At 33.7% G+C, this 19648-nt stretch overlaps 1 protein-coding gene across 1 annotated transcript in view; it reads right to left on the bottom strand.

Annotated features, from left to right (window-relative positions):
* LOC117111239 (protein phosphatase 1 regulatory subunit 16A-like) overlaps window positions 1-19648 on the bottom strand; it is a 53249-nt gene that overhangs the window by 18988 nt on the left and 14613 nt on the right. The window contains exons 3-5 of the mRNA XM_033254143.1: window positions 18764-18834; window positions 6232-6377; window positions 2350-2453 (exon numbers count right to left, since the gene is read on the bottom strand). Coding sequence (XP_033110034.1) covers window positions 2350-2453; window positions 6232-6377; window positions 18764-18834 — 321 coding nt within the window. The remainder of the gene's footprint in view (window positions 1-2349; window positions 2454-6231; window positions 6378-18763; window positions 18835-19648) is intronic.

Here is a 19648-nt window from a genome sequence, read left to right as displayed (position 1 = left end):
AAAAATTTTTTTTTTTTTTTCAGTACCATAAAAGGCATGCGCACGAGGGTGATAAACTAATAATTTTTTTTTATTGGGCCTAAGATGGAATAAAAATAACCCACAAAGGCCTAGAATGGCAATATTACATCAAACAACTACTTTAGACTAATTTATAGGGCATCTGGCAAAAAATGAAGGTAAATTCACTCACATTTTTTTTATTTGTAAAGGAAAAAGCTAAAAAAAACCCCTTTTTTAAAGTTTTTTGTTTTTCCGCCCCTATTTTTTTCAGTGAGTTAGGAGCGGGTGGAGGAGGGCAAACAAGCAATTTTTTTTTTTTGCCTTATGGCATTTTTTATCGCTACTTTTGTCTTTTCACGATATTGAACAGGGCTTCTATACGCACTTGCCCCAGCTTCCCCACCACCTCTTGGCACTAAAGCTGCTAAGTCCATAAACAAATATCATCATCATTTTACTACTTTTCACCCTAGTTGTATGGGCCCAAAAGCATTCTCACCCTCTCAGTGTTACATATCAATCCAAATATCCCCAAAGATATCAAAAATTTTAGAAGAGTAGAGGCATATTCACACCGAATACAAATTTGGTTCGTATGGAGTAACAAAACGAAAAAAAGAAAATCAAATCTGTCGTAAAGAATAGAGGCACGTACTAAAACGTGCATCGAAAACGTTCTACGAACCGAATTCAAATTCAATGTGAATCTACCTTTATGAAGGCATTAGTTCAACTTTGGCAGAACTAAATCACTAAATTGAACAAGAGTTCAAAATTCAAGCAGTTTTCTTATCTATCAAGTAGCCATTACTTTACACTTTATAAATGTTCATATACTAGAATGCACTTCTGGCAGTAAATGCCTTGCAAGGCAAAATAAATAAGAACATAGTAGATGGCACTATTTTTGAGGTCAATGAAAAAGGAAGTTACTAAATAGTAAGCAATGTTTTTTTCAAGATGTAAATTATTGTGGTTAAAGGTACCTTACAGGTAATCCTAAATTCCAGATCCTGCTAACCTCAAGGTGCATATCATTATACCCTACATATTGAACAATTCCTAGAAAAGCATAAAACCTTTTCATGTAAAGGCTAGTACAATAAGTTATCCACACTATTAAAATCATACTGTGAGATACAAGCTTCCTGTTGTCGAAGCTGCAGGCGAAACTTGCGACGACGCCGTTCTGGCGATCGTTGCGAGTTTAAAGCTGGGTGCACACTGCGTCGTACGACGGTTGCACAGCGAAACTGCCCTCTCTGTGAGTGCTAGATAATGTGACGCTCTCTGTTGATTGCCTGTCGTCTGAACGGATAGTCATTAAAAAAGATCCATTGAGTGGGCGTCCTCGTGTTGCATTGTTCATAGAATCTTGTATATTTTCAAGCATATATGAACATTTTCAAGTTCATGCAAACCACATACAATAGTACCCACAGTGAATTTCACTATACAAACCTTATGTATATAATTATTAAAACCAATACCTTATAATCACTCACTACAAGCTTCTAATAGTGACCACATTAAAAGAAACTAGACTTAAATCCCATTATGCAACAACACTCCTTGTGTGAATGTCATTGGCAGAGAAGCCCTACATAATTCTCATGTTATTTTTCCTACAGAAATGAATACAATTGAAACCAACTTGGATTACCTCAGATTATTAGGATTTTAGAGCTTTTAATTGCGTGGTCAATCCACATACGTGAACAGATGCACTGTCTTTAATCACAACATGAATAAGCTAAATCATTCTAAAAGTCCCAAAATTATCACATATCTGTTATATGTGTTTATCAATTATATCAGCTTTTTTTTTACGCCTAAAAGGAGGAAGTTACGCATGGTCAATCCACATGTGAACAGATGCACTGTCTTTAATCAAAACATCATAAGCTATTAATCATTCTAAAAGTCCCAAAATTATATTGCAGTGTTTAATTATGATATCAGCCTTTTTTCTACACCTAAAAGGAGAGACTTACATTTCCTCCAGGCACTACCTCAGTCACCAGAGCATTACTGCTGCCACCATCAAGGAAATTAAGATAAATTTAACAGTGATTTTTTCCAGATAACCCAAGAGTGGATTTAACTGCCTTTGAAAATACCTTGAAAGAATTTATTTATTCTGCCTTTTGGAATAATAATACTTTTCATGATGCAGCACTAATCAATTCCACCTTGTGTTTACATGAAAAAGTAAAGATGGATGATGTAAAGAAACTATGAAAGTGAGTAGAGTAGGAAGAGTGAAGATTTAATTAAAAGTCCTTCTTCCTGAAGTGGAATAACATTACTAGCAAAGATAAATATAGATATAGTATATAAACCTACCTCTTTTAGCCATTTGGCCTTCTATATAATCCAGAGTAGTATCATCCTCACAGATGTCATAGGGCATATTCCCATCGGAGTTAATGGCAAGAAGGTCAGCTCCCCTGCAAACATACAATCATTGAATAGTGTTATTCTGGGACTCTCGACATAGACTCCATCATTGTCTTTTTTGTACACAGTTTTATTAGACTGTAAAGCTTGTTTAAGAAAGACTCCCTGATTTCTGACTAATCAGCATCCCTGAAAGCTGTCAGCGATAGCATGTAGCGATTTTATGGAAATCAGCCTTTAATGGTATATTATTTACAGAATCAGTTTGATATAATTTGGTTATAGTCGATTAATTGTTATTACTGGATAAATATTTTGTTTATATTATGCTAATGAGGAAAAGCATACTTACAGAACAAATTAAATTACATCATATTTTGAAGGTCAATTACTGAGCATTCTGCTCTTTAAGCAACACAACTGATTGTTCACAAAGACTGCTTATGCATTACATGTTACATGTATGCATTGTACAAATTATATTTTTATTTTTTTAAGGTCTTTAAGGTAAAATTATATTTACATGCCCTATTAAGATCGTAGATAAATCCTTTGTTTTGATGTAAAACAACCTTCTTTAAGGCTTGTATTTTACAATTTTACTTTATTTACAGAAAACATTTAATGGATAAAAGCAAAAAGGAATGAATTTCCGTTCAATCTCTGAATCACATACACTTCCTTGGCTGAAGATCTTGAGTTTTAACTGAAAAAAGTAACTGATCTCTCTAAGGAGAATTGTAAGTAACAGTTGAATAACAAGCACTTTAGAACTCAAAGGGTCCACAGAGTCCGGATTATAGGATGACGTATGCCCATGATAATAATGCTTTGTTATTGATAGATTTACATATGAACTATAAAGCATGCACTGCTGAAGGTGTTGTTGCAATCGGACTCACATAGTCATAGGGTTATTATGAAAACTAAAGTAGGTCTACTAATGCCAATACACAAGTGCATATTATCCGGCCCGTAAGAAAAGGCCTAAATTAATTACTGTATACAGTATATTGTACAACTCCTGTTCTAAATCAACAACAATATTATAATAAGAATACTAAAAAAATTGCAGCGGTGCACCTTCCATCATCATTATGATCATCGCCATCACTATCCTCATCATTATCATCGCCATCACCATCCTCATCATTATTGCCATCACCATCCTCATCATTATCATCATCGCTATCACCATCCTCATTATCACCATCATCAATGCCACCACCATCCTCATTATTATGATCACCACCATCACATCATTATTATCATCATTAGCATCGCCAGCACCATCCTCATCATTATCGTCATCACCATCACATCCTCATTATTATCATTAACATCGCCAGCGCCATCCTCATCATTATCGTCATCACCATCACATCCTCATTATTATCATCATTAACATTGCCAGCACCATCCTCATCATTATTGTCATCACCATCACATCCTCGTTTATCGCCAGCACCATCCTCATTATTATTGTCATCACCATCACATCCTCATTATTATCATCATTAACATCGCCAGCACCATCCTCATCATTATTGTCATCACCATCACATCCTCATTTATCGCCAGCACCATCCTCATTATTATTGTCATCACCATCACATCCTCATTTATCGCCAGCACCATCCTCATCATTATTGTCATCGCCATCACATCCTCATTTATCGCCAGCACCATCCTCATTATTATTGTCATCATCATCACGTCCTCATTTATCGCCAGCACCATCCTCATTATTATTGTCATCACCATCACATCCTCATTATTATCATCATTAACATCGCCAGCACCATCCTCATCATTATTGTCATCACCATCACATTCTCATTTATCGCCAGTACCATCCTCATTATTATTGTCATCACCATCACGTCCTCATTTATCACCAGCACCATCCTCATCATTATTGTCATCACCATCACATCCTCATTTATCGCCAGCACCATCCTCATTATTATTGTCATCACCATCACGTCCTCATTTATTGCCAGCACCATCCTCATTATTATCGTCATCACCACCACATCCTCATTTATCGCCAGCACCATCCTCATTATTATCATCATCACCACCACATCCTCATTATTATCATCATTAACATTGCCAGCACCATCCTCATAATTATTGTCATCACCATCACATCCTCATTATTATCATCATTAACATTGCCAACACCATTCTCATCATTATCTTCATCACCATCACATCCTCATTATTATCATCATTAACATTGCCAACACCATCCTTATCATTATTGTCATCACCATCACATCCTCATTATTATCATCATTAACATTGCCAGCACCATCCTCATCATTATTGTCATCACCATCACATCCTCATTATTATCATCATTAACATTGCCAGCACCATCATCATCATTATTGTCATCACCATCACATCCTCATTATTATCATCATTAACACTGCCAGCACCAGCACCATTCTCATCATTATTGTCATCACCATCACATCCTCATTATTATCATCATTAACATTGCCAGCACCCTCCTCATCGTTATCGTCATCACCATCACATCCTCATATCATCATCATTCTCACCATCAACATCACTATGTACAGTACTGTAGTGTCATTGAAGCTTCTGCAGTATTACAGTATCATACACATTTCAATAACAGGTAAAAATATGATGCGCCATACTTTTTATTTTCATTTTCTATTTAAATTTTATTCCTTTTGGCAATAAAAAAAACCAAAAAAAAACCAGAAATACATTAAAAAAGAAGAAAACAAAAATACAACAAATTGCAAGAAAAACCAAATCAGTGCCAAGGAATAGCAAAAGCGACAGAGCTCAGTCACCCAAACAGGATGTGCTATTCGGTATATTAATATAAAGGTAAGTGAAGTATAAGTATTAATAGGCTTTTCCATATTGTTTACTTCATGTTCAGACAATACGTGCCATGAGTTTCCTTGTTGCTGTACATGATTTGTGTTCCTACTCAAGGCTTCTGCTGCACATACAGTGAAAAGCCTGTATCATTTCCTCCATTACCTACAGTATGTAGTGGTTAAATGGTTATTAAGATCTCAGTTTTGTTTTAATAGCCTTTTAAAGTATTCTACATCTTCCCTACACACTAAATATTCACAATTATTGTATTATTTTGGGAATGTTGGAGATAGGGTTGAGGAATGGCTGAAGCGAGCATGACTTGGAAAAAATGTAATGTTTGGGTGCTAATTTTAGGGGTGGTTTGGGCCTATATGCGGGAATCCCCTTTTCACAAAAAAAAAAAAAAAATTTCAACATTTGTTTTCTCTATAAATGTGTCAAATCATCTTTAAGTTGTCATCTTTTTCAATTGTTTGGTCTTCATGTTACTTCCCATAGACAGCATTCATACACTATAATTATTATTTATAATTTTCTTTTATTTATTTTTATTATTCACTTGGCATCACACCCAATGTTGCCAAAAGGATGTGCGATTGCCTTATAATAATAATGACATTTCTTTACAGCTTTTTTTAATATTATTTACAATCTATCATCTCTTCAAGTTTAAGTAATAACATGCAAAAACTTATAAGCACGCTCTCTCATATTTTTCTATGGGTTTAATGTTATTATGTCTATTTATACTATTTTATTATCATGGACGAGTAGTAATTAACTAGCTTTTTCGAGGTGATGGTTCATTGTTGGTCGGGATGGAAATAAGATAAATGAAATGAAAGGTTTATTGTAACTTACTAGTTAGTTAATAAGATCAATTTCCGAAAAGGGTGATTAGCGAGCAACTATGATTCAATATTTCAAACGTAGGAGGAAGCAGTATCCACTTACTGACTAATTAGGTATTCGGCCAGGTGCATATGGCCACAGGTGGCGGCAGCATGCAGCGGCGTCCACAGCTCCCGATCAATGATGTTCACATCAGCACCATGTTCTAACAGCAGCTTCATCATCGGCTCATTATTGTCAATACAAGACTGTAAAACGAGATAGGAATAAACAGTTAATCATGGTATTAATAAATCTGTAGAGATAAGGATTATAAATGATGGCAGAAAGATGATGAGGATAAATGGTGATAATTTGTACATATCACTTATATATGATATATATTTGCAATGCTTTGTTATTGTATTTTATTGTTGAAGGCCCCAATGATCAGCTTTGCTGGATGGACTATCCTCTGGAAATAAAGTTTAAAAAATAAATTAAAAATTATGATGATGATGATGCTGAAGATGTCAATGATGATAAATGGTGATGATGATGATGAATGATGAAAATAATGGTGATGACGATGTCGATCATGATGAAAGATGATGGAAAATATGGTAAAAATAAAATAATGAAAGAGCAAAAGAAAAAATTATATTGCAAAATAAGAAATGGAACGGGGGTGTTTATAATGAATAAGATAGTGACAACAACAAAATGCCATATCAAAAAAGATTCTAATAAACATCAAACACAATACATAATGCATTACAAAAAAAACCCTTATTCATTAAATGGAGAGGCGACGCATTCTGACCTTCAGCCAATTCCATGTCAAATTAGAAATAAGAGTTAAACGACACAAGAGGATGAGCAAAAAAACTATAAGGATCTTACAGTGTCTGAACGATGTTTTGCAAAGTAATGACAGCAAATGTCACGTTGCTTAGTAAAGAGGCTTATTGCACGCCGCAAGCTACGCTGCACAGGTAACAGGTAGAATGAATCTCTGAAATTCAAACTATTTTCCGCTTAGTTTCTTAAGATGTAATAGAGCACGGCTATAATCAACATCGCTATAAATTGCACTCAATATTGAATGTGACATGGCTAGAATTTAGATTTATTGCGAACTTCTTTTCAACACAAGATGCCTCTTTAATATTCTCATTAATTAACAAATGAGTAGATGCTTGTAAATCAACATGGAGGAAAAATCTTGGGTATGAAACTTAAGAAGGTACTAAAGCATAAAACATCCTGTAACGTTTACTGTAAGTTAAGAGCTAGATAATAATAATTGTGTTCTTGTATTTAGTTATTAGAAAGTAATTATATTCTCTAATTATTACCAGTATACATTATTATTTACTGCAGTTGCTGATGCTCTGCTCTGTACGACTATGGGTAAAAAATCACAATTTATCAAATTCATTCACATTCAAAGAAGTGGTATGATATTAGATCCTGTAAACTAAAAAAAAATAAATTACAGCCCATAAAATTAGGGAAAACAATAGATTGATAACAATCTGCAGACTTAAAAAAATTAAGAGTGATAGTCTCAGCCATTTTTCTATGACTTTTGTTCTACTACAGAACTACCTATGTTTTAGAAATACGCAAGTCCTTAACTGATCAACTACCTTTGAAATCCATGACATAATTCTACTTCAACATGTCTAGCGAAACATGTTATTTTTGTGAAAGGATTTGTTTATGTCTTCTTACTTCTACTTGCACAACAAAATCACCAAAAATATATCATTACCATATTTCCTAGCATGAGAAAACTATTTTTTCCTCAGCATCTTCATCTGGCGACACACAATCATGTTCAAGCAATCAAAAACTGTTTGCTTGAAAACTACCTACGTGTTGATGCGTGTGTCCAGAAAATTATCTCGGATTTTCCACTACACTGAACTAAAACTACGATCATATTCGTATTCAAATATACCTGCAAATTGCCGATTTAAAATTTGTGGGCTATAACCATTATATTTATTGCTTTATTTATTCTCTCGTTACACTGAATAACAAGTTCAGTGCTGTAGCATCGAATTCTAAGTGGTTCTGTATTAATATATTCTACAGTAAAAACAATGAAAGTAAATAATTGAAAACAATTACATAAATAGTATAAATTAATTAAAATATTGAAAATGCTAATTTTTTTTTTTATTTGCATTTCAAAACATAAGACAATTCATTACATTAAAAACAAAGGTTCAAGGCTCAATTATCAACTTTTAATTGACAAATAAATCTTGATTTAGTTTTTATTGATTACAGACTTTTTACTACAAATATCTTGAAAAATCAACAATACAGTACCTTATCAATAAGCATTTATGTAAATCAAAATCAGTAAGTTTTTATTGTTTTCCAGACTTTTCTCTACAAATACAATGAATAGGAATTGATCTTGAGTCTGTTAGAATAAACAGATTCAATCCACAGTACAATATTACAAAGAGTATAGTGTAGAAATGGTTAAGAATAAGATGTTTGCCTTCCAATCCATGGTCCTGGGTTCAAATCCATTTTTTCTCCAAAAATACCAACACAGCAATTTAATACCAGTGGCGGATCCAGAATGGTTTAGCCGGCGCAAGTGGCAATCAAGGACCTAAGATCTGAAAGGGGTGGGATCCTACAGTTAAGTGAGGAAGGTATTTGGGTGTTCCCTTTTACCTACTGTGGGAATATCTAGGAAATCTCTGATTTCACACATGGTTATCAATTTTCTAATATGTTTAAATTCAGATAGATGTTTGTGTTCTTACATGAAAGGGGAGAGTTCTGCACTCACTGACCTATCTTAGTCAAATTTACACTAAAGCACTAGTGCTTACAACTGTCAGTACCTGCTTAGGCATTGGATCATAACCTTTATATTAGATTTATACAGTTGTTCTATATACAGTATATTTGCATAGCATACTGTTCTTTAATATTAGCATGGCCTCTTTGTGCTATTGTGGTACTGAAGTACTATAAGGAGTTTCATACTCAGGAAGATGTCTCCAAGATGTCCGCAATTTCAAATCTAAAGAGAAATGTTTGAAAAAAAAACAATAATTTTTTTGCAATTGAGCATGGTCATAAAAGACAACAAATTAAACATGTGAAATTGGAGTTAATAATTTACATATTTTTGTAATTTATTGTATGATATATTTCACAGTTTCTACAGTATGTGCTTTAATTTAATAATCAACCAAAACAAATAACAAATAAATATGGAATTTATGCAGATTAATAAGATCAGAAAAGGAAAGATTTAAGCCTAGCTTAAAGAGGTGATAAAACCCAGGGTGTGAACTGGATGAGAATTTGTAAATGTAGAAGCTTCTAGGAAGGAAAAATTCATGTATTTGCATTTTTATTAGTTTAGCTTAGAGTACAGTAAAGAACTTTGAAAATTGTTATTACTTTTGTGTGTCAAACTGAACCACTTTGGAAACCAGTACATTGTATTTAAAGTGTATTTCAGAATAAAGAAAGAATAAATAAAAACTCTACAAAAAAAATTATGTAATCTATTAAAACCAAGTGAATCAAAACTGAGGATCTAGTGGAGACCCTGATTTACACTTCAACTTCCTGATTCCCACGAATCTGAATCATGAGATTATGCCGGGTGCACAGAACAAAAACATACAATGCGAAATAAAAGATTCATGGCCCTGTTACATACACTGTATCCTAAAGTAGTGGACTCCCGCGACCTTCGTGAATTCACAGCAGAGCCAACCAACTATCAACAATTATTGTGGTATGAATTGCATTAGTCGGGTCTACTGCACAATCTGAATAGTTATAAATGAAGCCTATTTAACAAGAATTAAAGAGCTTGAATCTGTGTTTGGTTGGTAGCTAAAAAAAATGACAGACAGTAATAAATCCATTTCAATATTCAATTAATACATATCTCATGGAAATCACTTTTTGAAACTATGATTACATATCAACTTGAAGTGAATTAATAAGGACACATACAAGTCTGTAGCAACTGCAAAACATATTCTATACTTTTTTTGCAATTCCAACAATGATTATAACTGTAAACAGGTTCATAAATTATCAGAATACAAAAACAGCTTGTGGATAGTTACTAAACACCGCACAATAAGGTGTGCATTTCTCGCTGAATGATTAAATATGCAGACACACGCGCACAAACATTGAAATGTTAATTGTAAAACACAACATAATAAAAACTTGATTGGACATTTTGGTGATGTTATATGCATACGCATGGAATGATTATCGCAAGTTCAGCCAATATAGGTCGATAGACTCCTTAAACTTGTTGTCTTCTCCTATGATGCGAGATCATATCTAACCACACTTTTAACTTTTATCCACTACAGCATTTCATCCAGGGTCTACAGTTTTAATATATTAGTACTAGTTATGGCTTTGCATAATTTTCCATAGCACACACAATTAAGTTGTCTCAAGCTGCTTTTAAATCATACAGTCATATTATTGTTTTGCAGTCAGTGGCTGCAGTATACAAAAAAATAGCACTTCAATAGAAGAAAGAGAAAGAAGGGTACAGCTTCGATGTTGAGATGACGTTGCCATCACTTTTGTGTGGATAATATCTTTTTACTTGATTACTTTTACAAATACAAACTTACTAAATATTTCCATTCTAATAAGGAACAGCTGAGGCACCACTGAGTAGGGTAGCTTAAGCTGCCACATAGGACAACAGGCCATGTCTTTGCGTTGATCAGCTGGACGAAAAAATGAACAGAGTAGCTTTTTTGTAGGTGTCTCTCTCCTTGGCTTTCACCAGCGCTTTGTCCCTTGATGTCTGTTGCAAATTTTCAGACCCCCGTCAGCCAATTTAGCCTTACGTTGGGACAATCCTAAAATTGGCACTGATAAAGAAGCATATTGGTTTCTATATTTCTACGAGCAGAGTTCACTGAATAATAACACTTAAAATTAGTACATTAACACTGAAAATAATAAGGAAGCATATGGTTTTATGTTTCTAGAGGCTGACAGTTCACCGAATATAAACACTTAAATATACAGCAGTCACTCCATAGAGCCCTGTGCCCAAATACAGCACCAACAATATGCCGGAGGATGTGTATAGTGCGTAAAACTGCAGGATACGAATTGACCTTTTCTTCTGAAAATCGAATGGTGTCTTTCTTTTATTGTCATGTACCATTCTACTAAATTTTAATCTTGCTATCAGACACACAGCATCAAATCTATAACCTCTTTGGCGGAGGTAGTTACAGTAGGCCTAAGCATGTAGAGGAAAAAAAACAATTTTAACAAAACAAAACCTGATCCAAATTTATTGGTCTCTGAGCCAGTAGCAGTGCCAGTGGAGAAAGGGGGCTTAAGCTCCCCAATGGACAGGTCAAGCCCCCACCAGTCAGAGCTTGCCAGGCAGTCAGACAGAAAAAGAAAAAAATTAATAAGTAGGCCTAATGGAATGAACTGCGTGTTTATTGAGATGGGTTTGAGAGTATAGTAACAATTGTATTTTATTAACTTTACAAGTCTGAGTATGCCATTTCCGGCCATCCTGAGGTCCCTACTTTAAAAAATATCTCATTAGCCTAGCCGAGTTGAATGGAGTATTCCATTTTTCATCAAATGAAATTGTTTTATCCGATCGATGAATCAGAAACATTTATTTGTTTTATATATAACCCCTACTGTATACAGATGTCATTCGTTTTAAAGGAGGATTTATATTAATAAATCATCTGCACTCGTAGGGTCAAAATACCAAAGGTGATATGCAGCCAACCTATATTCTCTTACATACATGTATCTCATGGCGCAGTCCATCAACTTTAACTCAAATTCACGGCGAAAACATCAAATGGAACAATGTGACATTGCATCCACTTAATATAATTTTTTTCATTGAATGGAACCATTAATTTAATACCATGTGATCTATAATTATCCAATCAGCAAGAATCGAAATAGGTCTTGTACAAAAAAACAATATCATGATCAAAAATATATTATCACAGAATTACATGCATTACAGGGGAGCAAACAAAAGTTTGACTGTAGATTTTACAGAAAAGAACAAGTTTGCCAAAAAACATTCCCACGTTGCAAAACAGACAGTAAATATGATTGTAAAAAAAAAACTGAAAATGGCAATATGTTACATGGCTTGCATAGTAAAGTTCTTACATAGTATCAAAATATGGTAGCCTATACTGTATATTCTCAGAGAAAAAAACTCGTGTTAAATAAATCAGTCAATTGTTTCCTTATGGGAAGAGTTTAACTTCAAATAAAATTTAGTTTTATACCGGAAGATCAAAAAATTGGGCTGACTCATGTTACTAAAACTCATCACATATCACATGAAAAAACATTGTGAATAAACAAACATGAGTTTGAGTAATGCTGCTCACTGCTTTTTTTTTTTTTTTCCTCTCAGAATCTTTATTACAAGCATGAATGGTAATAATAGGCCCCCTCCTCCCTCCCTGCCTGCCAAGATCCAAGAATATAGCCCTCCTAGATTTGCCTTGTACAGTACTGTAGTTGATTCTAGACCTCGGTGAATCCGTAAAAGGAAAACAACAAATGGTAGTTTTTTTATTGTGCCAGTCTACTGTATAATTTATAAAATACTCAAAACACAACACCACCATACTGTTTATAATATCTTGAATAGATTTTGATAGCTCTGTGCAATACAATATTATACTAATAATGATAATCATTATTCTAAAAATATTAATTAATGTGTGTGTATCACATTCTATTGCAATATGAAAAATAATGTACACATCATAAAGGATGAATTTAATAATAAAAACAGCCATGTGGTATTATTATAATCTAATTATGTAATGTTTGCAGGTAACCGGATGCTTTCCTACTGATGTGTCTTGGAACAGGTATACAGCTGACGTCCCACAAATGAGAGGTTTACAACAGCTGAATTGCAATATAAGCTAAAGTAAAGCAACATGATTTGTAGGTTATCATGTTTTGCTCTTTTCACTTTATGTCCATCTTTCACCTTCCCTTGGTTTTTTCCCCTCCAAAACGAGGTTAGATTACATCCTAAAGACATTCTGAAAGGTTATATTGTACATTAATAACGCCCTGCGAGACTCCACAATGCTTTGCGAGACTCAGTAATGCTTTGAGAGACAATCTTGTGTAACACTACATCCAAACTTAATTTGCACGATTTAATAATTTATTGTAAGAACCCCAAAATATAAAACAAAATGGATAATAATGTCTCAATAATGATATTATTTTCAATCTGTCTGATTAATTATTTTTATTATTATTTAAAGCATACTTCAGAGGATTTAAGATATTCCATTTTGTCAAGTGAAAAAACCTGTTAAACTAATGAGTACAGGTGAAAAATATATCATGCACCTGTGCAATCTGTATACAGGTGATAACTGCTGCTATATCTTCCATTCTCTATTTATCCATCTATGTCACAATATACAGTATAATTCTATTAGGTGAATTAGTGGAGGTTTTATTTTATTTGCAATGTTTGCTCTATTGCTAATCCACAATCGATAATGGTAGCAGTCATCAGAAAACACTAATCTAATGACTACAGTATAAAAATATTGTTTTAATAGAATTGCTCTCTTATTTTAAATGAGAAAGAGAGAGAAATACATTTCCTCAAAAATTAATCACCATATAAATATTCATAAATATTTCTACAGTATACTGTATTCTTTGCATGCTGTTGGACTTCTGCTAGAAAATTAAATTTTTGTAATTAAAATACAATATAATTTTTATTAATTTTGACAGTTAAAATTTTTCTTTTAAACAAGCAATTCAAAGTTTATCCTTCTGGATATTAAAAGCTGATGTTTTTGGTGGCTGTCACATTAAAAAAAATAAAAGCACATTCAATGATGGTTGCATTATCTTTTGCATACTACTGAAGTGACTAATTCTAGCAAGTTAACTGAAACCAAAACAAGTAGCCAGTCTAATAAATAAAACAAATTTCTAATGTCAATATAAAGTGCCATAGTTTTGTAAGACAATTACAAACACACATTAATATATATATCCTTAACACAAAGATACAAGAATTAATTAAAATAATTTATTATGACATTGAATAATACTTCAGTCTGTTTTTCTGTTTTCAGACATATCCTCATTTATAGACTAACATTTTCTTTTTCATTAAAGCATACAAACATTCTCTCCTCACGACTTCTCCCTACTGTTCTCCCTTTTTTCCAGTTATAAGTTTACTAATGAAAATTGATCAGATGACCTCTAAGCTACTGTATAAACAGACATTAAACACAAAAAAACACAAACAATCAAAAACAGTTCCTGTTGGTAAACATGTGTCCTAACACGATTCTGTTACAATGTAAAATTGATCTGATGGGTTAGATCTAACTGGTGAGCCCGACAATAATCAATAACCATTACCCAGTACAAGCACACTATGGGAATGGTAAGGTTAATCAGATGACATCACCAAGGTCAAGCCTAAATCCAGGCTGGACTAGCGAAAAGATGCAATGGCCTGGGGAATGGTTGGTATAAGATAATTTGGCATTCCTCAAATAATATTTAGACCATACCATGAAAACAAAATATTTTAAATATTGATTTTTTTATTAACTAGCCCCTTACTTGAATTTTTTTAATTTAAATTATATAGTAAGTGCCTTTCTTAAATCATGATTCATTGACTAATAATATTTTGTATATTTCATTGTCAAACTTGCAGAATTCAAGTTGGACTGGCAAAAAAATGTAATGGCCTAGAGGACTACTTGTAGAATAATCCTTTAAAATACTTTGGTACAAAGTCTATAAGATGAAGGATAAACCAGACTTCAGTGTGAAGTGACAATTGATAATGGCCTGAAGGATATTCCTGTATCCTTACTACAGGCTACAAGCTAGCAACTAACAATCTTTGTTTTGATGGCCTTCCATATTATAGTACCATGCTGCAGCTACTATCCCATAGCCAGGTGATAAATACCCATTAAAACAAGCATAATCATATCATATCATTTAACCTTCAACTTAACTGAAGGTATAAACTACTATATTAACTAAGACAAAATTAGTGTGACATAGGGCTTACTTGTAGTGCAGACCCCTGCTGTATTTAAATAAGAACGCTTCCGCCCACAGTCTGAATAATCATAAAACCAGTGATTGTTTTTCTCATTTCTAACGATTCCTATTTCATTCATGTAGCCTCTCTTATTCTTGTAAAATATTGCTATATTCATTTTTTATTTACATGCTTGTACTAATAATGTACTGGTGCACTTACAGCTAGGCAAGGTGAAAAGCAACAATTTAGATTGAAAATTGTAATTCCTTTTCCATTTTTTTAATCGATTCCTATGATTCCTATTACATATATATAGCCATGTTATTCATTCTTGTACTCCCATATTTCCTGTCATATAAAGCTAGGATAATCACTGTTTTCCTTTTTCTCTGTAATTTTCTGTCTGTTGTCTGTGGGTGCACTACTGCGATTAAGACATGCATTCAAAGAATGCATGTTTGAGAGATTCACATTATGCAACATGTAATGAAATGCATTACTCTACATTATTTTATAGGCAGCTTGGCCATCATGCTGTCACTGAGACACACATCCTCATTGTAAAAGTAAGTGTAGGCGTATGGAACATAAATCTAAATGTAGTTTGTATGTTTCACTGTACAGACTTACTGTGAAAAGCACATAATTTCCTGTTAAAGTTGAAACAAAGATAATATTTACTTCAACATGAACATGGATAGGTGGAGGTGAATGAATCCCTACAGCGGTGGCACCATAATGTGGCCAGCCTATAAAGCTCCAGTTAGGGTCTTGAGAAAGGCGAGCGATTTTATCATGTACAGGATATTAAAAACTGTGTTTTAAACTACAAAATAAGCAAAATCTGCAAATTTTACAGAGGCTTAAGGTGGGACTAACAAATTACAATTTTTTCCGATGACAGTCGTTTACGTTTGTTTTGATGGAACCCCCGTCTTACAGGGGTTCCATCGACAACTCCATAAGAGAATTCCATAATTGAGGTACAGCGATGGAAAATGATCAGCGAACAAATGGAATGGAGTTTCTATCTTAGCACATTGAGAAAGTGTTTATTTGAAGACCTCATTTTTCAAGTAGTATATATGATCAATGAGAGTTGACAATGTACGGTATTATTTCCAAGGGTAGACACAATATATAAATATCAGATAATGTTACCTTGCAAATAACTCATTTTATATTACAATATAATTATACAACCTATGTTTTCTTTGGTCCTCAGGTTAAGCATTGTAATGTGTAATGCACTGTAAGTTTATTTAGACTATACTTGGAGAAAACAGATCCATTTCACTGTGTAGCTTTTCTGATTTTTATTAATTTAATATAAGTTATGTTGTAATTCTTGGCAAATAGCAAAAGAAATTTATCTGTAGGATTAAAAGATTATATCATCATGGATTAATGTAAAGAATAGTTTTTATATTACTTTAATTTGAAAGTCTGGATCTGTTGAACACTTGAAAATGTTTGTTTGGTTTAGGTATCTTTAAGCACCATCAACATAAAAGCATGAATGTAGTCTCAACTTATGAGCGACTCGAGAGAAAAAAGAGTAAGTAAAAACATATATAATACTCAACAATCAAGACGCTAACATAACCGTAGAGTACAAAGACAATTAAATATCATACTGGAGCTAAATCAATATTACAAGTGAAAATACCACTATAAACTCAATGATGCATTCACTTAAGACTACCACCACTCATGTATTCCTTTACACAGTTATATACAATACCGTGCAAGTTCAATGTGTTTGCATGCTATTATGCATCTATAAACTCCTACTTATGAATTCATTGTGAAAGGTTATCGTTTATTAACAGAAAATCATCATGACATATATTTCTGTGAACTTGAATAACAAATTTGTGCGCAGTGATTTAGCTATGGAGGTGCGTCATTTTGTTTTTCTTTTATCGTCTAAATCTGGAAAAATATATTGGAACTTCAGACTACAGTAAGCAAGTTCTCTCTCGAGTATGATGTCCATGACTAATGTCTGAATGTATTATTTATAACTTACATAATTACGAATCTGGAAGAAAAGACTATGGTAACTAAATAAAATGTATCGATCAAAAGATTAAACATTAAATATAATGACAAATAATTATAGTATTTTGTATCAGTATTAACACATTTTCAATAGCTTTTATACTCATATATATATATTCATATATATTTATATAGCGCCTTTCTTTGCAGATACGAAGCGCTTCTGTCCCTGGTCATTGGCTCCATATGCTTAAGTGTTGCTGCTGTATTCAGCGCAGGAGCAAGCAACCCCACCAGGTACCCATTTATACTCCTGGGTGGAGAGAAGCAATGTAGATAAAGTGTCTTGTTTAAGGACACAAGCGAAATGCACAGCGAGGGATTGAAACTCCGACCTCAAGGTTAGGAAACCAAACCTTTCACGCTGCTCCAAACCGCTTCTACAAACTTATCTAATACAGTAGAGCAGAGAACTTTAAAAACTAATTGAATTATGTTTGTTGCAGACAATGTTTTATAACATATCACATCTTGAGGTGTATTGTAGCTTGGTAGCTTCACAAACACATCATACCTTGAGTGTGTACTGTAGCCTAGTATCTTTCAAATAACTAACTTTATGATAATACTCTCAGTAAATGTGCCAAGAAAAAATATTCCTTCTACATTTCTCGATTTTTACTTACTATATTCCATAAATAGGAAAGCTGTTCAGACAGTATGCTTAATAAATTTTAAGTTTCACAGATAATATTTTATGGACATTATTTTAAGAGGTTGTACAGTATGAGATCTAAGCAATGCATTTATTGTGACAAAAATACTTTATACAAAGTTTATTTGATTTCAATCAATTTGAGTGTCATCTCGGATTCTGTGAATCTCTTAAATTTTGATGAATGTTCATATATCTTAATACTTGACATCTTTACAGCAATTTACTATAATCTTTAATTTTTGAATTTGTTCACAGATGAAATATGTTAGTAGAAACTTTAATGTAATGAATGTTTCAATTTTATAATTACTATCCTAACCATTAACATATTAAGCTAAGCAGACACAATTAGGATAGGCCGAGCTGATTATGCCAAGCCGTTCAAGCCGTCTCGGAAAAAGTAAATAATTGTAGGCCGTCCAAAAGACGGCTGGACGGCTCGCTGGCTAAGCCTATGTGGAAGAGCCTTCCTGATTGGGACTGTTACACAGTACAACAATTGCACTGAAAACACTGTAGAGAGTAGCAATTTTATGGAAACCAGGCTTCAAAAACCAAGACATAGAGGCTATGTTCTCACACGGCTGCTAACGGTTAGCAGGATTCGCATCCTACTAACCGTTAGCTGCAGTGCGTCCATCGAGAAAATCCCGATCCAGATACCAAAAATATCTCAACAATAGCTCAACTTGCTAACGGTTAGCGCTAACCGATCGGGCGTTCTCACGCAGGTGCTAACGGTTAGCTCCCGATCGGGATACTAGGGCTCTCGTGAGAACCAAGCTTTAAAGAGTTGTCAATGTCACTTATCATTGTATTCTTACCTGGTGTAAAGCTGTCAATCCATCTTCATTTCCCAAGTTTGGATCCAGACCGTTTTCTAACAGATACTTAACTGTTGAAAAAAAATTTATTAAAAACATATTGTTAATAATACTAAATTGCATAATTTACAGACTTGGTGAAGGGACTAAAGATGGTTGGGGAAAATATAACCAGGGCTGGAATAAGTGTGCGACCCATTGTCAAAAGTTTTTTTTTAACAATAGTAAACTTACTTTCCTAATAATGTTTATAACGTAATATATTATTCCACTGATTACCATTTCTTCCATAAAAAAAACATAATGAGAAATAAACTATCACCATGCATTGAACTCTTTATTGCATTTATCGTTGTCGGAGTAACGAGAAGTACATCATAATCTCTAATCAATGTAACGTAATTTAAAAAGTAATAGATTATTTTAAGATGATGTATCTGTAGTGTGGAAGGTGCAATAATGGTATGCACCAACATTAACATTATTAACTATGACAGACAGCAGACACAGCTTAATAATAAACACTATTATTATTAAAATATATTATCATTTTAATATCAGTACAGTAGCATGTGAACAGAGCATAGGCCTGTACATTCTGATCACAGTCGTAGGTGACCTTGCATATTATTAGGTATGGCGTCCATAGCCCTGGGTGACCTTGCATATTATTAGCAATGGTATACATAGCCCCGGGTGACATTGCGTAATCTTAGCTATGGCGTACTGTATTTATGAGTACTGACATGAAGGACTGATGGCACAAGGGAAAAGTGGGAGGGCCACTAGCTTGGGAAATGAGGTAATAATTAATTCATTGTCTTTTATCTACTTGTGTGTGGATGACACAATGAGAAAGTGAGGGGGGGGGGGGGGGGGGGCCTG

Source organism: Anneissia japonica, unplaced genomic scaffold (genome assembly GCF_011630105.1).
Source record: "Anneissia japonica isolate Jap-2015-1 unplaced genomic scaffold, ASM1163010v1 scaffold288008_len1385354_cov213, whole genome shotgun sequence".
NCBI classification, from domain to species: Eukaryota; Metazoa; Echinodermata; class Crinoidea; order Comatulida; family Comatulidae; genus Anneissia; species Anneissia japonica.
Note: the sequence above shows the minus strand (reverse complement) of the source record. Positions and strands in the feature narration are given on the sequence as shown.